Source organism: Perca fluviatilis, chromosome 1, assembly GCF_010015445.1.
Source record: "Perca fluviatilis chromosome 1, GENO_Pfluv_1.0, whole genome shotgun sequence".
Lineage (NCBI taxonomy): Eukaryota > Metazoa > Chordata > Actinopteri > Perciformes > Percidae > Perca > Perca fluviatilis.
The window spans coordinates 27,033,748-27,057,215 of record NC_053112.1 but is presented as its reverse complement, the minus strand read 5'-3'; the positions used below and the strand labels follow the sequence as shown (position 1 = coordinate 27,057,215).

The window sequence follows — 23,468 nt, the reverse complement described above, 5'->3', positions numbered from 1 at the left end:
TGACTCAACACTCAGATTGAATCATCTTCTTCTTGCATGTGTTGAATTCATACTTGAACCTCAAGAAAGACTAAATATGGTTTATTTCCTACAATGTTCTGCATTAATGACTGTGGAGCTAACATGGCTGCCAGTGAAAAACGCACTGGTCTGAGCTGTACAGCTCTGCTGCAGGTTGTTCTGATGGGGTGCATTTACCACCAGATGGCAATATTGTCTTACATGTACGCTATAACGCCACACTGAAAGCATAAATCCTTCTCCTGTCACCAGTCAGTGTGATAAAGTAGGTGGTGTTGATGTGTTTATTAAGGCAGTATGTTGGAGATAATATTCCTGGGAAATAAACTCTTGCCTCTTGTTTTTAATTTTGAATTAAATATACACTGATCAAGAACACACAGCTGTGCGCAAATGTGCTCATCATGTAGAGAGGGACCATGTGCCATCGTTTATGAGGTAAATACACCATGAATATTATGAATATATATTTTATTACCACCAGTGATTTGCAACATTAAGCATTTTACTATTCTCTGATGATTACCTAATCGCATGCATGTTTAAACAAGTCATTAATGGTAAATTGCAAAGTCATTAATTGTAAATAGCAAATGCTTATTGTGTAAACTAACAAGGTGATCATTGGACACATTTAATGTAGACTACACAACATCAGCAGAGAAGCTGGTGCATACACTAAGAAGACCGTTTGTGTGCAAAGAACATGATTTAACTTGAGACATACATTTTTTGGTGTTGTTGCTATTAAAAAAAAGTTTAATAATCTGAAAGGTACTCCATGTACCTGTGATTGCCCTCCTGTACACACTGTACTGCGTGATGAATGCTACTAATGTTCATGAAAACCTCCCTGAACTCCTTGCTTGGGTACACCATGTTTCTAGAGTAAAGTTGACCTGCCACAGAGAAGTTTATGAAACATTCTCCAAACACTGTCCTTTCTCTCTCCTCTCTCCACCATGACACATTGCTTAATAGTAGCTGATGTAGGAGGTCAGGCATGGGTTTCCATTCACAGAGGTCGGAGTCAAAGTCCTCTGCCTCTGAACCATTCAAGAAACTTCTGACCCTTTTCGCACTTTCTAGTTATACAGTTCCTAAAACTGAAGCTAGATGATTAGTCATTTTCTGTGTGTTTGAACAAAGGGGAATATGTAGACAAACAAAATGAATGACAGTATTGCATCCTTTTGAAAATGCTTTATTTATCTACTTTATCACTATAAATATAACAATACAGAACAATCTTTTTTTTTAAACAAACCTTCAGATAGAAAACTGTTTGATAGGTCTACAAAGGCATAGCAAAGGCCACATATTGGCAATAAGGCACACACTAGGGAGTTTAAATGGTAACACCTATGTTAAACTAGGCATATGCAGGTCCACACCACTGACACAAGGATGCTGTAGTGTGGATGAAATGCAGGCAATAGAAATTAAAGCAGGCGTTTTGAGTGGGAGGACACAGTTCTCTGCCGTTTAACACATGACATTTGGATGGCTGTTAAAACATCATCAGACATTTAACACTTTATCCAAAACTGACATGCGAAGTTGCAACACCAACCTCTCAAAGTGCTGATGGATTGTAACACTGCAATGGACCAGTGTTCTAGTTCTTAGTTTAACTGATCAAATGAACCAGAAGGCCTTTGTGGTCCCACTCATAACACCAAAACCAGTACAAAATAGCATACAGAATATTACACATGACAAAAACACAATAACCTTGAATGTTTTAAAAACTATTGGACACTTTGGCAAAAAAAAAATGTTTCCTCTACTTTTGTTACTCTTACTTTTTAATCCCTAAACAAGGTGTACATAAAGAAAAGAAATATGTTTTAGAATATATTATACCTTTTCTTCTCACTTCATAGACATAACACGTAATGCATATATTAAATATATCCTGACTTATTGTCGTCATACAAGAAAATAATAAAAGCAGTTATCAGCAGTTTTCTACGTCAAATCCAGTTTCAGAGGAGAGAGAAGAAGCACAATGTAGCTAGGATGGAGTGAGATGATAAAACTATGTCTTGCTTGCTGTGGATAATCAATCTTTTCGTTTAACATCTTGGCCATAAACACTCATGATCCAGACCATCCTCAAAGTCAAACTCATTATGTTGTTTTATGTGTAAAATGTAGTCATAAATCTGCAGAAATTATGGAAAATGAGCAAATGTTTAGATATTCTCTTTAAACATAGTGAATAAAAACAACTAACAAAACTGGTTTACAAATACAAGCCAGCGTACAAATGTTTTGCATGCTCTTATATAAAGATTGTGGAGTGCGAATTTATGATCAGCAGCTGCTTGCATCCATTATGTTTGTGTGTTGTAGCACATAGGCTACATGCATGGCTACTTGTATATTTCAGCATGAGGTATTGCTCTAGTTATTCCCAGTCCAATATTATGCTTGTTTTCAACATACAGCAGAGTTTAAAAAGTGTCTGCTAAACCAATCCATGAGGGTTATTTTTATGCTTTATCCACGAGGAAGAGCTCTCTCACACATGCAATAATTGAGAAACTCCAAACTAGCCCAGTTCACACATGCATTCATGCTCAGTATTTATTATCTCTTCATCTGAAAGTCGCAATCTCTTGTCTTTTATAAATATGTTTAAGTGCACCTCAGTCAAGCACAGTTTGGAGGACGAGAAATAAAGAGGAGACGAAGACTGCAGACGCATTTAGAGAAGAGACTACAATAGAGAGGTAGCCTTGTTACATCTGACTACAGAGACTGAAACCTACTTGTTTCACAACAACACAGTAATACCACAAATGATTGGAAATATGAATGGAGAAAACTCCAGTCCAGTATGCAGATGTAAGGCACTGTAGTCAGGCACAGAGAATCTTTGTTATCTAAAAATGTTGGAGTGTATGTAGCCTTACGTCTTTTTTGGTAGGCATTGGTAAATGCAGGAGCGCTTTAAGTGGCAGAGTGTTGCAGTCCACATAGAAAATGTCTCTCATTTCTGTCCATAGTTGTTCACCTTTCAAGAGTCAAACAATTCAAAAACACAATAATAAAGATATACGTAAATAGAGAGAAAAAACAACAAGCATCTGTTCAGTCTGAGTCCCCTGTCAGCACAGTTTTATGACAATGGGAATGTACATGGTGTCGCTGTCTATCAGGCTTATAGATAAATCATGTTGAAAAAGCTTTCCAGTTTTCTTTCTCTAGTATTTGTTCCCCCAGTGAATCTGCCAAAATAATATTATTTAGCTGGCAAATTTTTTTTTTCAAACAAACCAAGATATATGTTTCCAAAAGTTAAAGAGTAGACATAAAAACAAGCAAACTAAGAAAATGAACACAACACTTAGAAACCTTCATTTAAAAACATCCAAAACAAACAAATCTTAATAAACCAAAAAGTACCAAACAGGCATGTTTGAAGCTTACACATTCAACCAGCATGGACGGATAGCATCACCTACAGCATGTAGAATTAATAGGCTACTATATATTAATGAAAACAAAACATTAGTATATCCAAAACAGTTGTATTCAGTGGTATCCTCTCTTTTAAGTAGTTCCTGTTGTTCTTTTTACTTTCTTTCAATTAACTTTTCTTTCTTACCCACACGTTTATACAGTTTAAAAAAAAAGAGAAAATTAGACAGTGTAAAGGTGTTTCTTTCCTGCTTCAGAGAACAAGTTTCACTCCATTAATAAGAGAAACCTACAGAGAATAAAACCTTAAATATTTATCTTCTCTTTATAAATACTTGAATGTACCTTCAGTGTTTCTGTTGCCATTGCAACAAGGTGGTGGGGGTCAGAGACACAGAGACAAAGAGCAAGACAGAGAGATAGTTGTTATTATGAGTTAATGCTTAATGTTAGGGGACGATTATCACCACATACAGGTAAGTTTCCTCAGTAAGTGGACTGTCCTCTATGTGTTTTATAAAACAGTGACGCTGCATAATTAAGCCTGTCATATGGATGCCTTGGGTCCAGAATATACTGAGGCCAGTACGTTGGACCGATCAGGCCAGAATGCGTTGGACAGATATGAGTGAGATGTCATTGTTTCTCTGTCTGTTTTCTAAATATTTGCTTCAAAAGACATTCCTTTAGAGCTTTTGGATGTTCACAAGTTCAAGTGATGTTTCTGTAGGATGGGACAGACATTGTGGTGGTGGTTCAGTCACAGGCAGGGTAACTTTGTTGTGGTCTGACCCTCATTATCAATATGTCTGGTAGACATCGTGGATAGGCAGCTGGAAGGCTGTGGCGGGGAAGGCCTGTGGCATCGCGTAGCCTGTGTATCCCCCATATGCTGCAGCCGCCACCGCTGCATTCTTCTGCAGAGCGGCCAGAGCTGCTGTGTTGGCAGCATAGTTTGTGATGGGGACGTATCCAGCTCCATACAGGCCACCGGCTGCTTGGATGCGCTGTACGTTGTGGGCCATGGCATAGACAGGAGTGATAGGACGGCCCTGGGAAATACAGGAGAAAAAGTAGGACTATAATTAATCTATATTCATTGAATGAATCCATTCAATATTGAATTTCACCCTAAAAAAATGAGAGAATAGAAAGAGTACAAATAGGTCATGTTTGTCATGTAATAAGTGGTGGGCTAACTGTTGTGACAAAGGACGACCTCTTCAGGCAGGTAAAACTGGCTGATTGAGAAGCAGGCAGTCAGGAGCGGCACTGCGCTCTGCTGCTCGTTGAAGAAGACAGCCTAAGTTTCAGTTTTGGGAAAGTTTTGGAAGAGAGCGCTGGTGTGGAAAGACAGTGCAGTTTATAGGCCTACATAGATGATGTTATAGTGTTGCTGTACTCGTTTCTAAGTTTCTTGCAGTGTGTGTGTGCAACTACCAGTAAGTATTACTAATGTTTGTTGTTCGTTGTACTTCATAATAATGCCACATTGTTTATTCTACTGCAATATTGTTGGCCATGTTGCTGCTCGTTTTTGAAGTTGTATAATGGCGGAGCCTCGCACTGCCTGTGTGTTTAATTGTTTAGAACGCTGCATATTAACGGAGGTCTTGTTTTGCAAGCCTTACATGTCTCAATTTGGAAATATTTGTTGTTCTTACACAATGTGTGTTATAGTTTAACAGGATTATTATTTGCTCAGCTGATTTAGCATGATGTGTATTGCTACATTTGTGTGCAGCAAATTAATCTTTGATCATGGATATAGTGTATTAATGAATTTCTGAGTTTTGTATTTGTTGTATTTGCTTATTAATAAGCATTTATTAAAACACACACCTTAATCCTAATAAAATACCTACAAGAAACATTCTGCATTCTAATCGATGCCCCCTGGTGGCCACAACCTTTTAAAGACCAGCCTAAACATACAGTCCTTCACATTCACCAAAACTCCACTACATTTATTTGACTCTTAAATACAATCTGGGGATGTGGAGTTAAATATATGTAAGCCTATCTGACCTCTGTAGTTCCCTCCTCATCTCTGCTTGAGGCTAGACAGTTAAGGCTACATTAGCAATTACTAGCAACAGAGCTGCGTTGTGGGTAATGTAGGTTCTTGGTTTTGACAAAGAAGAAGAATGCGTGAAATAAAAAAGACGATATCTTAGGTTCTGCTGCAGAAAATTTGATACTATTTTTAAAATAGGGTTAGGGTTAGGGTTAGGCCATTGTGACTCCAACAAGTGTATGCAAATTGCCAATGCTATGCTAATTCAGTGGAGTTCTCTTTTAAGCTTTATGAGGAATTTGGTGTCAAATCTGATCCATAGATACTGAAGGGGAACTGTTTGATGCGTCAAACAACATGCCCTGAGATGGAGCTGGGCATTTTACATCTTTCAGCATGAATCACATTCAAAAATCTTGTGTCTGTGAAACATAAAACAATGATATAATGCACACCTGAAAAGGTGGAGGGGTAGAGACCGCAGGCATGACGGTTGCAGCAGCATTAGCAGTGGTGTGTTCAGGGTGTTGCATGGCCAGAGGGTTCATAAGGTGCTCCACCGTGTGCACCTTTCCCTCCTCCATCAGCTTGGCTGCAGGAGCCGTGCTGAACACAGAGTACTGCCCACCCAGAGTCGGCAATGCCACTGCACATAAAGAGACACAAGAATGAGAGCTTGGATAACAGATGGAACCACCGCAGACAACAGTATAGCAAAAGATGGTTATGTTTGCATTCACAATATACAGTACGAAATAATAGCACATATGCACCCATGCTCAATCAGAAACATACATACTTAGATCTGAAAGTAATCTATGAAAGGAGTGACTGCTAAAGCAATAAAGGTTGAAGGAAACAATTTAGTTAAGAAGGGGGAAAAAAATAAATTACACAAGTTGGCGTTGGGGTGTGATTCGGATTAGGGTGGTGCTCAACTGTGGATTAACCTCAATGTTCCAACACACACACACACACACACACACACACACATGCACACACACACACACACACACACACACACACACACACACACACACACACACACACACACAGAGCGAGCACAACGTCAGTCATTGTTTCAGATGGACAAAAGTCTTTTCAATCTGGTGGGGATCCTGTGATTCCACACAGTTCGAGACTAAGGCCGAGCTACAGATTATGGTCAAATCCTTCCAGAAGGAGCATCAAGAACGTCCACTTTATGAAATGGACCTCTCATCACCAAATCCATAACATTCAACAGCAAATAGTTCAATATTAAAAGTTATGATGAAAAACATTCTGGTAAACTTTTTGTCACTTTTGTGTTTAGTAATACACTTCAAGATTAAAGAATAATACCAGTTTGTGTTTACTATTTTTATTTTGCATTTCTATCATTAAAATGTCTATTATTCTACTGTATACAAATGTAGGCCTACTAGAATTATTTCCTAGAATTTCTGTTTTATCCTTATGTTAGTTGGGTTTGGGTTTACTGTTTTGGGGAAATCAGGAAGAAAGAACCAGAAATAATTCCTTTAAAAAGAAGCCTAAAAACTTTACTCAACATTTCTTCTTTGCTGGGACTGCAGATAATTTCCGCCTATGTTTTACACTGTAGACCTCATATTTACAAAACAAAACAAAATGATGATGATCATGGCGTCTAAATGTATACAGCAATAGATGGGCTGCAACCCTACTGGTATTATCCTTTCAGTGATCAGAATAGAGTAGACACGATAGAAAACAGATAATCTTTAGTTTGTGCGTTTAGTTTTGCATTTCAACTCCGTTCTTGACTGAAAGTGTTGTAACGCTAACAAATGTCAAGCAGCTGATCCTACAGAAAATAAAACTTGTTTAGTTGACGTCCAAAAAGAACTTCACATCGTGAATAGATACAGCAAATCTTTTGTGAGATTTGTATTTGTTTTACTGTCAGCCACCTTTCAGTAAAAAATTGGAGTTGAGTGCATAAAAAGTAGTACAAAGGAAATGTGAAAGGAGATTTTGGCACATGGCCATGTGCAGAAAGACAACAGCACTGTGTGAAAAATATGGCTTCCTTATTGAGTTGACTGAAAGCACTGTATTGGAGGCGCCAAAAGAGTATCAAATAATATAATTGTGAAATACTATTTTAAACCACTGTGCAGTGTTTCGGCATCTGACAGCCTTTAACCACGTTTCATTGTCTCACAGTACGCCCCCAACCTTGAGCCCCTTGTGTTCTTTTAACACAGTGCTGTTTTTGGTCTAAACACCAGGTAAGACAATTTTTTGAAATGGAGGAAAAAGGACAGAATGAGGAACAAATCATAGCAGTTACTTTCTGGTCATGCTAGAAAGGACAGATATATAGTGTCATTATCATTTACTGTTGAGAGAAAGGAAGTCCTTTTGTGCCTGACCATCCAGCAACAACTATAATCTTGATTTACAAAATGTTCCTCAAACCACGCAGGAGAGAGAGACAGAAAATTATGAGCTGGAAGGTTTTATAAAGGCTTTTGAGATGGGCAAGAATATGGATGGATATAGCTATCTCACTGACTTGTGCCAGGTTTGATGCCAACGGAGTTGACGGAAGCAGCGAGCTCCAGACTGGGCATCAGCTCATAGGGCTTTTCGGGCTGCTTGGCCTTGCCCTCATGGTAGCGGCTGTAGATGCCACGACCGGCAGAGTAACCCCCCAGGTACGACCCCCGTGGTCCAGGGGTACGGTTACCTGCAGCAGCACGACCACGACCCCGCACAGTACCTGCTTAAAATACAATTAAAGTAATATGATGACAGGGGTTGTGGTTTAGGACTTGGGCAGTAGGGGCAACTTGTACTGAAAGTTGTGTAGGGCAAGAAGTAAAGTAGTAGTAAAGATTTTATGATGGGTTTAGAACTCTCCAGATATCAGGACTGGGGTAGCAAGAATAGTCCTTCAGCTCTAATTGAAGGCAGAAATCTGCTTACGAAGTTTTTTCAACAATATCTGATTGAGCTCAGGATTTGTTTGGAGTTCTTTGGGTCAAGTTTGGCCTTTTTCCTGAACACTGTTCTGACTATTTAGATGCAGTTATGCAAGTTCATGGCACTGTAAAATGGTATTCCTAGATGTTTTTAGCTTTGTTGTGATCTCTGCAATAACCCAGCATGAAATGGGAGGTGACAGCACAGCGGGAAAAGGATGGTGTTAGAAAATGTATAGTTTGTCACATGGCAAGAAAGCTTATTGTTCATTGAAGGAATAAGTAGAAATAAGAATGTGAGAGATTACCATTGTTCTGTATCATTGGGGATCCTTTGGAGAGAAAACCAAAACACAATGATTGTTGAAAGTCAAATAAATTTTCCTGCTACCACCCAAAGACCATAAATAATCAATCATCAAAGGTAATGGGGGTTAGCATTCATTAGTCCATCACCTTGTTTTTTCTTTGCTTTTACCAAGTCTCAAGATTTTAAAACTTTTGTCAAATGAAATTCTAGTCATCAAAGATTAAACCATTATTATCTTAGTCATCATGACCATTTAAAAATCATAGCTCCCTATTGATGGGGTGTGTTTGCCATTGTTCCTACAATAGCATCTTTTGAATGTCATTAATTGTCATTGCATTGGCCCATTGAGTTTCTTCTGCCACCAACATTTACAAAAATAGATGGCTTCCAAAGAAACACTGTGGCTTTGATTCTGATTCTAACTGGTACAAAAGCAGAAACAATGAATTCTAACCTTTGACGAAGTATTCCCTGTTGGGTCCAATTAGGGTGTTGTAGGGATAACCATAGTAGGCCAATGTATAGGGATCACACTGGTAGACGTAGCTCTGCTGAGTAGGCTCTGGAGTGGCAGAAGCTCCCTTGGAGGCCTTCTGGCGAGAGTACTGCTCTTTATCAACTGGCTTGGCGAGTGTCACCTCGATGCAGGACCCTTCCACCTCTGTGCCGTTGAGGTGGTCCATGGCCATGACAGCATCGTCCCGGGAGGTAAAGTGGACGAAGGCGTAGTCACGGATTTTCTTCACCCGTTCAACACATCCAGGATTCCACTGGCTGAACACCTGGTTGACAGAGAAAAAGGGGTGATTGGTTAAGAATGGTAACCTATAGTACCTCTTCCTATCTGATATGTTTTTTACCCAACAAATGCATGCATTGTGAAACCTCTGAACTGAACAGTAAGCCTGTCACACCTGTCTGATCGTCTCCTCGCTGGTCTCCATCATAAGATTTCTGACGTAGAGAATCTTCACTGTCTCCATAACGTCTTCGTCCACATCAATCTCCGGCTCAGCCCAGTCCACTGCAATCTGGTGGCCCCAAAGCTGAATACGTCCAGGCATCAACTTCCTGCGAGCCATGGCGGCTGCACGGTGCGACTCATACTCTACAAAAGCAAAGCCTCTGTTCTTCATCTTGTCTGCAGCACTGGCATAAACAATCACGTCTAGTACCCCTTCTGTCACTTTGGAGACCTCTTCCAGGATCTCCTCGCGCTTTTTGGTCTTGGGGATGCCACCAATGAAAAGACGGCAGTTGTCCACGGAGGAGCAGACCCCCAGCAGCCGCCCGGGCCGCACCTCATAGTTGTTGAGCTCGCGCACAGCCCGCTTGGCCTCATGTTTCTCTGTGTACATCACAAATGCATACCCTCTGTTCTTCCCATCAAAGTCCATCATCAGCCGCATCTCATAGATGCGTCCCACGGACTCAAACACTGGGACCAGCTCATCCTCATAAACGTCCCGTGGGATCTTGCCCACAAAGATTTCACATCCCCGTGGTGGAGATGCAGCATTCCAACCAGGAGGAGGGCCATATTTACGCTGACCATTTTCCTGGACCATACTGTAGCCAGTGCGCTCCATCAGGGACACCAGTGCAGCCTCATTAGGAGCACCTGCAACTCCCTCAGGGATGTTGATCTGTCCATGAAGAGAGTGGTGGGAGGCACCGGCAGGGTTGGAGGGTGTGGCAGGGGCAGCGTTATTGCTCATGGTCGAGGAGGAAGCAGGATCTTCGGCTGTCATTCTGACAAAATCATCCAATCGAATCTGGGGCCTGAATAGGGCAAAGAGAGACAGGTTTATCAAATTACAGTAAATTTTATTAACCACAACTACTATCCATGGGTAAATAGGAAACACAAGAAGAAGAACAATAAGAAAAGCATGGTAATGCTCAGAAGCAGCCTTTTAAAACCAACAAAAAACTGAATGATGATTATCATTTTGCAGGTGCAATCACATGCAAGATTAGCTACCTAACAAACTAACCAAGGCACATAATGTGACAGAACAATGAAAATACAGCATCTATAAATCCCTAGGGCACCTTCCAGTATCAGTGGTTTTACAACCTTGTTTTGTTGAGTTTCTTAGGTTCCTTGCTAACCTCTGGCCCCTATCAGAGAGAATGAAGGGCTATAAACCCTGAAACCTCCAGCTCAAGGTTCACTATGACTATAGGTCACATGCTCATTGTGTGTGTGTGTGTGTGTGTGTGTGTGTGTGTGTGTGTGTGTGTGTGTGTGTGTGTGTGTGTGTGTGTGTGTGTGTGTGTGTGTGTGTGTGTGTGTGTGTGTGTGTGTGTCAGCAGTAAGGTAGACAAGTTGGAGTTAAGCTATATGAGGAATTTTGTGTTAAAAATGACCCCACTGGTTGCATGCTGTGACAAAAAGCTGTGCACATTAATCTATTTTACACATGATATGTTGCACACTCACCACAAGAGGGTGTTGGACTTTCAACCCCTTTATCATGAATGTTATATATAGTGTGTGTGTGTGTGTGTGTGTGTGTGTGTGTGTGTGTGTGTGTGTGTGTGTGTGTGTGTGTGTGTGTGTGTGTGTGTGTGTGTGTGTGTACCACTTCATTAAGAGCTACAGCCCTATAAGAGGAACAGAGAACAATCAGAAATCGGCTTCCCATGCATAAACCTCTTACTCTGTTATTTTCCAACACTGCCAGCATTCAGAACAGAAAAATCCATTTTAAATCCACAAAATCTCCACGCTGCATACAACACTGAGGCAGCCAATCACAGCAGACTACAAAACAAACTAGATATTGTCAGACTGAATGACATGTAAGCAAACAGGCCAAAAAAACAAACGGGCAACGTGTGTGTGCGCGCGTTTTTGCACCTCACAAGATTGCCTGGACTTTGACGGAAATAGGTGAGGCAGTCAACAAAGGTAAAACGCTACTAAGCCCAGCAACCATGGTAACGCGCACTCATGGTAACGCGCACTCATTTGACTTGACCCAATATCCCACTCTCCCACCCCCACACACACACCTGTTCACTTGTTAGTTCACCCAAGGCTGAAGGACTTACAATTACCTGCAAAGTATTGCAATGGTAAAAAAAAATGTCATCTTGACACAATAAAATTCTTTAAATATCATGAAAAACTTTATTGCGGACGTACCATACAAATATATATTTTATGTTTCTGGTTGAAGCAAACTATTAATTCATTAATTTATCCATATATACACAAGACAATAAGGACTAAACAGGGGCAAGGAGAGAAAAAAGACGGCAAAAAACAAGAGTGGGGAAGGACCGGATGGTATTTCTCTATCTTTAGCCAGTAGTTAGTTGCTGCATGGTGACCTAGGTCAAGATGACATTAGATTAATAAAAATATCAATTTTGAGTTATGCGGACATCTAGTCTGTATGCATTCTCATTCTGCTCAGCGAGGATAGAGTTCCCTTAATTGCACTCAAAAATGGGAAAAAAACACTCAAGGTTTTTCCAACAGCCTACTGTATTAACAGATTTTTTACTTCTTATGTCTGTGTGGCTTTCCCTCTCCACATCTTGACGTGCCCTCCCTCTGTTTAGTTCTATCGTGTGAAGTGCTAACATGACTCCATCTCTTATCAGCCTTATCTTGCCAGACTGATGACAAAGGGAGGACAATATTCACTCTGGGAGTTCTGCTCTTGATAATAAAAAAAAAAGAAGCTATGTGACACTGTGAGGTCGACACTTTGTATAACTCTTAAAAAACTCCTTTATGTAACTGGATAGTTTGTGAGTGTCAAAAATACAATAAATTCAGTGTTCAGTCTTAGCGTTGAGGTAACCTTCTTCCTGCTTTTGACCACTTGGAAATATTCCTAACTTCCTCAGTGTGGACCACTGTTGTGCTGAGTTTTTCCTTTTCCAGGAGAGACTCACAAAATCACTGCCCTCGATGTGTCAAAAGTGAAACGAAACTCAGTCTATTAGAGCTGCTCTTTTCCTTTGAATAATATTAGTGTGGGGGGGTCTTTGGGTAAGTGTGTTACTGTAACAGAAAAATAAAGATAACAAAAGGGGACAAAATTGAACAAATGAAGTACGGAAGTAATGCAACATGAAAGAGGAAATCTAGAAAAGAATATAAAGTTACAAAAAACAATAATTTGTTTGAAAATCTCCACCTAGAAAGCTCTGACCTCATATGCAAGCTTGTGTATACACAAGGGTGTGTGTGTGTGTGTGTGTGTGTGTGTGTCTGTGTGTGTGTGTGTAAGAGAGAGAGCGAGAGAGAGAGAGAGAGAGAGAAAAAAAACTGAGGCAGCGACAGGTAGATGATTAACCGTGACAAACTCAAATCACAACTTTAACTCCCAAGGAACGATTTACAGTTGAAGTCCCAGTTATTATGAAATTAGAATTTAAGAAAGTAATGACAATGTAGTACAACAAGAACAGCTAGCAGATATTATGTCAAACATCACCTGCACAGCCATTCAGAGCTCGGACACAAAAGTTCACCTGGTCAAAGGTTATGAACTCACACACAGGAGGGAAGAGCTGGCTGGCCTGCACACTGCAAATTAAGTTAAAGAGCAAGGATTTGATGGGGTAACACTGTGCCAACCGGCCGGGTTAAAGTGTTCCAGTTATTGCTGTGGAGCTGTAGTACATTACGTTGTGTTTATGATTGATAGAAGCACCTGATTCTCTACGTATTAACAGCATGTTATTGGTGACTGAATTGCTTTATGAGCAGACAAAATGGCTTTTACTGGCTTCCTCCAGATTATACCATGAACACAAATTGACTCTTGCTGGCCATTCCATCTTTTTCCTCAAATAAGCAAATGAGGCATGGGCTTATTAAAGTTCTTTACAGCTAGTAAGAGGAAGAACATTTCATTATTTATGTCACCGACCTGACATTAAAACAACACTGATGTCATGTGTTCTTCTTATTCAGAAGTTTGTAAGCCAACACAACTTTCTTTGGCTACCAATTTATTGCAGATTATGCAGCAAAGAAAAACCGAGTGTGTTCAGTACAGAGTAAGGAACAATGCATCTCTTAGTTTGCTGTTCTATCCTGAGTGACACTGATCCAGTGTACTGGAGAAAATAGGCCTAAGGATGTCGCCATCTTAGCTGTATGCACACACACATGGACACGACTTCCCAGCAGCCCCTAAAAACCGGGTCACAATGCAGCAGAAGAGGATCAGTGAAACAGCAATGCTTTCAAACACTCTAATCCTGCTGTTTTAGCACATAACACACACCCGGTAGATAATAATATAACATCAGCTGAGTCATGCATGTACTTTTTAAGCCTTCAAATTTTAGACAACTTCATAGAATTAACTGTTAAATAATAATTTACACTCTACAGTCACATGAAAAGTGTCATTCAAGGTTAAAGGATCAGAGAGAGAGAGGGAAGTGAGACTTAAACACTGCAGACATACTGAGGAGGATACCACAGCAGAAGGGTGTTGGTGGAAAATAGAAGAGGAAGGAGAAGCAGAGAGTGGTCAGATGGGAGGATATAGCTACCCCTGTTGCTTCACAGCGCTCCACTGCTTGGCCGCCTGCTCTGGGAGTGTTAGTCCACCTCCATGAGAGACAGGTACAGCAGGGCACTGAGTACAGAGGCCAGCCTCCTCTACGCACAAACACGCACACACACACACACACACACACTGAGCCAAAGCTGCAAGCATGAGAGCTGGTGAGGGTGGAGCAAAATCAGTACTTTGGGTGAGTGTGTATGTGTCTGTGGGAGGATCCCAGCCCTACTTTTGATTTGTAGAAAGTTATTTACGTGTCAAAGTAGTGTAATTAAGTACAATTTTACTGTGATACTTTTGCTTTACTTTCCTTTTAATCTACTTCATACTTATAATATTGTAGACTTGTAGACTTTTTAGTCCTCTATATTTGTCTGGCCGCTGCAGTTACTAGTTTATTTTCATTAATTTTATATTTTAAAAATATAAGATTAATCATTAAGGCTTGAGACCCCATATTTAAATTGTTGAGGCACCTTCATCCCATCCCAGATGTTTTTAAGTCGTTAGCAGTTCCACCAAAGAGAGATTTCCCTGCACATATGGTTTCATTTCAGTATTTTTTTAGCCCCAACGAACATGATCCAATATTTATTCTTTGCTAAAGAAAAGCAAAGATTACAGAAAAAAGTGAACTGAGAATGAATACAGATTTGTATTGCAGAATTTTGTTTTTTCTTCCAATAATCATCTCATGATCCCTCAGATTTATCCTGTGGACCATTGGAGGGGTCTGGCGTTGGAAACCACTGGACTAAAACACCTTACAGTATATAAAATAGTTGGCTCCACTTCTAACAGCTACAGCAGTAAAATGTTATGTATGCAATGATCCATCAGTAATAACAATCTAATAATGTCATAAGTAACTATATATCAGTCAAAGGGGAAATAATGAATACTATTTTAAGTATATTATGATGATAATACTTTTGCATTAATGTATCAATACTTAAATTATCTGAATATGTCTTCCACAACTGATAAATAGACACACCAAACCTGCAAATGTTCACTCTGTAACTAATGATGACACAGTGCATGATGTTCGTGGGAGGAGTGGGGGCTGATGGGAAAAGTAGTTTTCATGGGTTTTAAGGGTTTTCTGCTTAGAGTTGCAGAAATTGAAAAAACGGCAGGAAACGTTCAAACTTCCTCATGTTGTTGTCTTCCTCTGAGCGGACATTTAGAACTTCTGACTAGGAGTTACCACGAAAGTGATTTATGTCATGTCAGCACAAGACTACTACTGTGTGTCTTTATGTGTCACGTGTGTGGTTTTTTTGTACATAACAACGGGGAACATGTTCCTAGCACAGCTTAACTTAAGCAAACAACACACACCTTCCTGAGCAGTCAAGAGAGCAGATAGAGAGACGACAGAGCGAAAAACAGCCAGATGAGAGAATGTCACTCGCTCTGAGAGTGTCTAAAAACTTCCCTCAGGGCTCTGAAAAGAGCAAGAAAAGAGGGAGTGAGGGACTGAGAGAGCAGAATGGGTGAGAGGGAGAGAGAGATGAAAGTCATAGTGTGTGGTCAAGAGTGCGCTGAGTTTCAGCTGCTATTGAAACCAGCCCCAGTCCTTAACGACTGAGTAAACAGGCAAGAAGGAAGTCTATTTAGCATGAAGACCAGAGAATGATGGCTAGACAAAAAAGAAGAGATTAAAGCACAAATGATAGAGAGCTATATATGGACTGTAGCACCTTTAATCACCTACCAATTATAAAACTGTCAAATCCATTACAACTGAAAATGAATTATAGCAAAAAGGTGTTTCCGTAAAGGTGTGTGTGTGTGTGTGTGTGTGTGTGTGTGTGTGTGTGTGTGTGTGTGTGTGTGTGTGTGTGTGTGTGTGTGTGTGTGTGTGTGTGTGTGTGCAAGGGGGTCAATCTAAATCAAAGATTAACTGTCAGCCATTAGTGAGAGCCAATCAGGACTCAGACACGCCTCAAAGGCCTCAGGTGTTCTGGTGACCGACCGCACAGTCCATCAGGTCAACAGTTAACCTTTGAATCCCACTAGTAAACCCCGGGAAATGGAGGAAAAACCTTTACTGTCTCTTGCCCCTTAATCATTGTACATGTTCACTAAATCATTTGTCGACACACAAACTCACCATAAAACCTCACACCACATACACCTACTGCTTCAGGTTTGATCAGGTCTTGATTTGTCTGTTTTAAAATAAAATATAAAAGAATAAATAAAATGATCTAATACTGAAGGATAAGACTGGCATTATTCTATATTTTTCTTAATGTCAACAAATTCCCTACCCTGTCTGTGGCTCTCAGACCAAAGCCAATTTGGAGACACACACTTTGAGTCACAAATACATCATTTCATTTTTAAAACAGGCTCAGTAAATTCCTAAAGTAGCTGAGTGCTGTAGTTTCTAGCAAACACTACTCAAACAGGTGTAATATGTGCATTTGTTAGGGACAATTATCAGCCATGGATTAAAATACATTTTCTGTGAGAATTTTGATCTGTTGACAATAAGAAAATATATAATATTGCCAACTTTGTGCTTTAAATTGATGTCAAGTTTACAGAGATAGTGTGTATTATGGATAAAAAACACATTATGGCTCATGATTGATTTTTGTTCATGATGGCAGACTAGAAATCAAACTTTACTGACTTATATTTGTTAATGAATTTTATATTTTTTCTTTTATAACTTTGCAACTGACTCTGGGTTCAAGCTGAAATACACACACACACACACACACACACACACATACATGTGAAAAAGCTGGAAAGTCAGCAATAAAGCAGTGCTGGTAATCAGTATCTTGGCTGGAGAGCCCGTATGACTGCCCTCTTTTATCACAAGTCATCCAAGTAAATGAGTAGCATGTCACAAGACCAGAGGTCCTGCTGTTTATTTCTGTTGAGCGATACGACCTGGAGGAGTACACCACAGTGTTTAGTCCCATGCTGTGTTTTCCTGGAAGCAGTTCCTCTCAGACAAGTGCAGAAACTGACAAAATGCTTAAGGAACAAAACAAAAGCTTCCTGCTGGGATTTTTGGTATCTCCAACTTCTTTATTGTTTCAGGTAGTTTACACAACTTTACTGTGTCCAAAAAATACTTACATGATTCTTATCCTTGAAATGTGAAGCAGGAAAATATTAGAAAGAGTTGTTTGCTGACTATAAACATAAAGCAACACAAAGGAAATGTAGTCCCAGTGTCTCCTGCATGCGTGCATTATCAATGTCGGCTGCAGTAAATGACCACAATCGAGTGAAACAATGAGCTTGACAGAAGAGAAGAGAGAACTGTGGCTGACCCTTCAGGACACATGATGTCCTCACACTGTGGTTCACCAAGTTCAACTGTCAGCATGCTGACTAAGACAGGATGAAGCAGGATGGAGCATTAAGTCACACTGAGAAAAGCTGCGTTATCCTGGAGTCTTAAGATATCTGTTTTCTGTCCCTTGATGATGTGTCACTGTAAACGGAATTCAATATATCACCAAGACACAGTCCTGTACAGTAGTTTAGCAAGCAACATTAGAGCTGCAACTAACAACTACTTTTGTTATTGTTTAATCTTCTTGAATCATTCGTCTGTAAAATGTTATAAAATTGTGAAAAACATCCATCACAATGTCCCAGACCGAAAAAGTGACATCTTAATCTTTTCATCTACTTTCAGTGATAAACTCCCAGCTCAATTTATCAAACTTTTATGATTTCAATTTCTTTCAGGACTTTCACTTCAAAGTCACTCAACACTTGCTAGAATCAATATTTTTATAATGACAATGTATCAAATGATAATGTGAAAACAATGTGACAAAAAAGGGGGTCGCTTGTAGTGATGAACCTACAGAGAATTATCACCTGAATCTGCAGCTCCCTTCGGCTTTATGGAGTTTAGCGAGTTTTAGCTCATCGTTTAGCCTGCAACTTTACTGTTTTGGTTAACTCTCATTGCTCTTATAGCAGCAGGCAGCTTTTTTCTGAGAAAAAGCTCTTAAAGCCAATCATGCTATACTACCTGCTCTGCACCAAACCAGATATTTTTTTCAGGAGTTGGCAGAGACCAAAAACAGACCTTAAAGGAGAGTGAATTTTAGACTTACATTTGCCAGGCAGCCACAAACACGACTTCTTTTTTTTCAAATGTTTAAACTTTCTTTCCGAAAATGTAGCCTTTTCTAGATGATTATCAAACACTGAGTGGGTAATGAAGTTACACCATTAGTCATTCAAGTGTTGACGTTTCCCCATTGGCTGTTACTCTATTAAAATTAATGAGTAATAACAGTCTGTGCCACGGATCAATCATCTGATCTACATCCTCAATGCGGTTGGTGCTGTGCGCCTCATTTGGGAGATTTAGGGGGAGCTCTAGATCGTAGCAACTGTGTGGTTGAGCGACAGAGAGAGTGATGGTGGATACGCTCAGAGCAGACAGGTGTTGGCAATCTAACCAGAACTAACCAAGAAATAAGCAATAAAGTTGTCAGGTGGTAGTAAATTTGTCATTTATAAATGCTGCAGCCCCTGAAGACCAACATTTGAGGTTGTGGGCATGTTCACAATTGTCATCTAGGTCTGGTCAAATTGAACATCACATTTTTGAAAATAGCTTGATTATATTGTTGAATTTATTAAATTATTTTATTATTTGACTCAAACGTAGCTCAATCATGTCGTGCTACCTCTGTAAATAACAAAGGGGTATTACATTTAATGTCCAGGAATTCACATTATAGACACCGCTGACTATCCCGGTAACAATTTGACAACAATTTAGCACATTGACCATACATAGTCCAGCCATGCTATACCTATTAAACCTTTATTCAGTCTTCACCATAGAGTACCTGGTGCTCCTTTTAATGAAGCTTCTATTGTGTTTTTATGTATATGTGTTTTAATGTGTCCTGTCTGGATGTGATGTGTTTAAATGTATCCTTTTTAATAGCAGATCTTGCACATGCTAACCAATGACAAATTTCTTCCTTTTTGCACGCAAAAAAACATAACCAACAACCTAGTCTTGTTTCTCTCCTTCCATCCATGTACCTGTCACCCTCATTCCAATGGTTCACTCAAGCTCAAAGAAGAGCAGCAGGGAGGGGGAAACAGGGTGAGGAGGACAAGACCAGATGGAAAGCAGCCAGAGAGGCTAAGGAACACAGAGGAGGGGACCAAATGTCCGGGCCTCCCTCAGAGCTAAAAAGCCCTTTAAAGAGAAACTGGCCTGAAGAATTTCAGGTCAGACGGAGTGTGTAAGTGACTGCCTTCAGCCCACCCCAACATCATCTTGGAGGGATGATTCCAGTTCATTTACTCTGAGAGCCCCCCTGCCTTTAGGACCTTCACATTTTTACTGAAACACTATGATTTTAACTGATTTAACAAAGTGCCTGCATCTTCACATTTTCTTTTCAACTTAAATAACAGCATCAGCATTGATAATGACTGATTCAACTTTTTACTAATGCACTTATTATAAACAGAAGGGTTTGGTTTGGATTCAGTCTTAATTTAAAAGCATGATAGAAGAGTAAGATCAACTACAACCGATTATGCCACATATGGCCCTTCACACAGCTTCATAGTCCTAATCATAAGAGCTGCTTTAGCTTTAGCGCTAGCTGAAAGGGGCTTTGCTTCCTTAGGCAAACACATTCCTCAGGCTAATCAGCTAGCCTGTTCAAGGCCATATCAGACATTGTTTCAGACAATTACTACTGACGTTGACAGTGTCACACACTCGTGATAAAGGCTTTACTGGCCCCCTGTGTGTGTGTGGGCAAGATATAAGGCAAGTGGAGAGTTGGTGATATTGGGGACTGCCCTCCCCTGAAAAACATCATTTGTTCAAGCAGCAATTAAGACACATATTTAAAGTGGCCATAGTAATTATGACATGAGCAAAGCAGGAAGTAAGGTGACAAAGTATAAGAGTGCCAAATTTAATGTAAGGAGGTACGGGTGGTGGTGGATGGGCCAAACTAACACAGGACTTTCCCCCACGAGACCGAGGTTCGAATGAAACAAACAAACTATGTCACGGTCTGCTCCACGTGCATAACCGGATGTGAAGACACATAACAAATGTACTGATTTCAACCCAAACCATGATCTTTTTCTAAACTTAACCAAGTAGTTTTTGTGCTTAAACGTAACCAAACTGCAACCATCTCACAACATTAACGCCACGACCGTTACGCTCTCTGGTTTAGATATGAGGATGGAAAATGTTACTATGTGACGCATTTCCTGCCGCTGCTAGCAGCGCTACTTATGAAACGCTGCTGTGGGTCGTATTAGAGGGAAGGAATAAACAACCTATATTGTCGTATGGTTTGAAGGACTTGTTCGATATTTGACACACTTAATAATAAAAGACCCATATATTTGCTTATAACTTCATTTAGTTTTTTTTACCATCCTTCACTCTTTCACTTACTACACAGGCTTACTAAAGAGCTAATCTCTTCATGCACACTTTTATAATCAAACAACGACCAACCCTGTCGACAAACACAGTTAAGAGAGCGTGTGTCAGACTCCCACAGTGGCAGAATTGCATAAACATGCAACTGAAATAACATTTAAGTCAATATAATCGTTTTGTTTTAAATGTAACTAAGATAGTCTCTTAAAAAAACTTAACTGAATCATTACAAATTAATGTTGTCATTTTTCTCTGCATGTTTGGCCTTGAATGCAACTTAATGAGCAGCAGCTCGCTGGATTTTCTGTCTCTTTCTGTCACACACGTACACAAACACACACAAAACAAACAGCTCACCTCACTAGGGTAAAAGTCCACATATTATATGATGGAGAACCCGGAAGTCTATGGTCTATAATAATACCAGCCTCTCCATACAGACACTGAAACATTTTTAACCCCCACCCTAAACACACACACATATACACACATACAGTGTCATGCTGGTTCCACTGGTTTCATTGTAAGGACATCTTGATCTCCATTTCAATCACTGATTGGTTTAAGTGCCTTTGTTGTCTGTTTCAAATCATTTGACTCTGATAAAGCAGCGAAACTGGAAAGTCTTATAACTCTGTCCAGAGGAAGCAGAATGCCAGATTTCATTTTGCCAGATGAGAAGAGAGAAAATAGGCAACAAGACAAACTCCATCAGAAGACTGTAAGGTCTTGTCATATGAAACAAAAGTACTTCCCAACATTTTTACTATCATATAATCTCTCATAAAGATACCTAACAGTTTCAGAATTGCAAAATGTTGCTCCCAAACTTGGTAATCAGATTTTTCGAGACTACACGATCAAGATTTTTGAGGGTCAAAAGAGATCATTTTTTTATGTTTAAATGACAAAGTGACGCAACAATAAAAAGTGATGATACGTTTCAAAGTGACTTAAACAAGAGATGTTTTCAGTAAAGAGACCTACAAAAAGACAGAAACACACTTGCAGGTCAACATTAACACAGTACCTGTATCCCAAACTGAGGAGCGTAGATATCGACGAGCAGGCCGAGAAGATGTAGATGAAGGTGTGTTTTGTCACTTTGCACAATCACACTTAGGTCTAACTATACTCTCTACGTCCACTCACTCTTCTTTGATATTGACAGGCTGCAGCAGTAAGAAAGTCTCCTTGCCTGCCTGCGTCTGGGTGTTTGAGTGTGGAGGTAAGCAAAGGTGGATTAGTGTTTACTCAATGACCAGAAGAGATAGGTGGGGCCACTCACAGGTAACCCCCCACGTTTTTTTCTCCCTCCTTCATTTTTTTTTTTTTTTTTTTTTTTTTTTTTTTTTTTTTTTTTTTTCTTTTTTTTCTCTCTCAGCTGATAAGGAATAAGACAAAGGGGGAAGGTAAGGGATAAAAGGGCAGAGGGTGTGACAAAAGCTGATGATTGACAACAATCACGGAAAAGTCATGAGCTCATGTTTAAGTTGGCAGACATATTTACAGAAATAGAACAGACCAGTCCAGAAAATAATAATAATAATAATCTGAGTCAGAATTCAAACACTAAAGAATAATGCTGAAGAAATTCTGAAAGACTTTGAGTCTACATGTGAGCGGCTCATTTTCATTTTCTGTCATCACTCTAATAAAGGCATTCAAAAAACGTTACTTTGAGCTAAATGTTAACGTCAGTATGCTAACACGCGCTAACATGCCCATAATGACAATGCTAACATGTTTACACGCTGCGTTCATCAGGTATAATGTTTACCATGTCCACCATCTTAGTTTTACCTGCTAGCATGCTAACATTTGCTAATTAGCACTACAATTAAAGTACAGCTGAGGCTGATAGGAATGTCATACTTTTGGAGGTATTTGGTCATAAACCAAAGTTTGGGACAAATTGAAACATTTCACCTGATGTTGGCGCTAGATTCAAAGTTAACGGATCCTGACCCAATATGGCGTGGCTGGTGTGATCCCATTGCAAGATGGTCTCTTGTTACTTTTTTGTATATCTTCAAGCATATTAGAAAAAAAGAACTTGTAGGTCAATATAGACTTAAAATCTTGAATCATAGTTGTTTATCAGCAGTAGCCAAATGTTTTACTTGGCTATATGGATCATGGTGTTAGCAGGACCAGACAGATTTAGTTTCAGCTGACAAGTGCTAATAAGCTTTAATTTTTGTGTAGGCTACATAACCTTAAACAACCCTAAAGGGGAGAACAAGGCCTACATACACTCATCAGACGGGGTGTCGTTCTACTCCAGCACAAGTGTGTGTGTGTGTGTGTGTGTGTGTGTGTGTGTGTGTGTGTGTGTGTGTGTGTGTGTGTGTGTGTGTTGCCAAAAAGGCGAGAATCAGTGATTGCATGTCCTTCATTAACAGAGTCATTGGTTAATGTGTCACTTGTACAATGGCAAGAGCACAATCACACACATATACACACACTACACACACGTGCATGCACACACACACACACACACACACACACACACACTCACACACACACACACACACACACACACACACACACACACACACACAATATATGTAGAAAGCCAGTTCAAAGTTTACAGATGGAGAAATATTCTCTCCCCCAACAGGGTGTAATAAGCTTGAAGTGAAGGCCGTATGCAGCCATAAACCTACTTTAAAGGTGGAGGAGTGCATGATTCAAAGACCAAGATGACTTTATTACCAGCACACTGTATCACACAAACACACTCTCTCAAGCACAC

At 39.8% G+C, this 23,468-nt stretch overlaps 1 protein-coding gene across 14 annotated transcripts in view; it reads right to left on the bottom strand.

Annotated features, from left to right (window-relative positions):
• Nucleotides 1-1,209: 1,209 nt before the first annotated feature.
• The window catches only part of rbm47 (RNA binding motif protein 47), a 36,574-nt gene continuing 14,315 nt past the window's right edge, over nt 1,210-23,468 (bottom strand). For 5 of the 14 annotated variants that reach the window (XM_039811630.1, XM_039811599.1, XM_039811595.1 and 2 more), the window contains 6 exons: nt 9,646-10,513; nt 9,186-9,513; nt 8,727-8,750; nt 8,010-8,219; nt 5,923-6,113; nt 1,210-4,502 (listed from right to left, as the gene is read on the bottom strand). In XM_039811630.1, coding sequence (XP_039667564.1) covers nt 4,251-4,502; nt 5,923-6,113; nt 8,010-8,219; nt 8,727-8,750; nt 9,186-9,513; nt 9,646-10,482 — 1,842 coding nt within the window. In that variant the 5' untranslated portion in view covers nt 10,483-10,513 and the 3' untranslated portion in view covers nt 1,210-4,250. The other 9 variants (XM_039811605.1, XM_039811546.1, XM_039811553.1 and 6 more) reach the window with 9 other exon arrangements.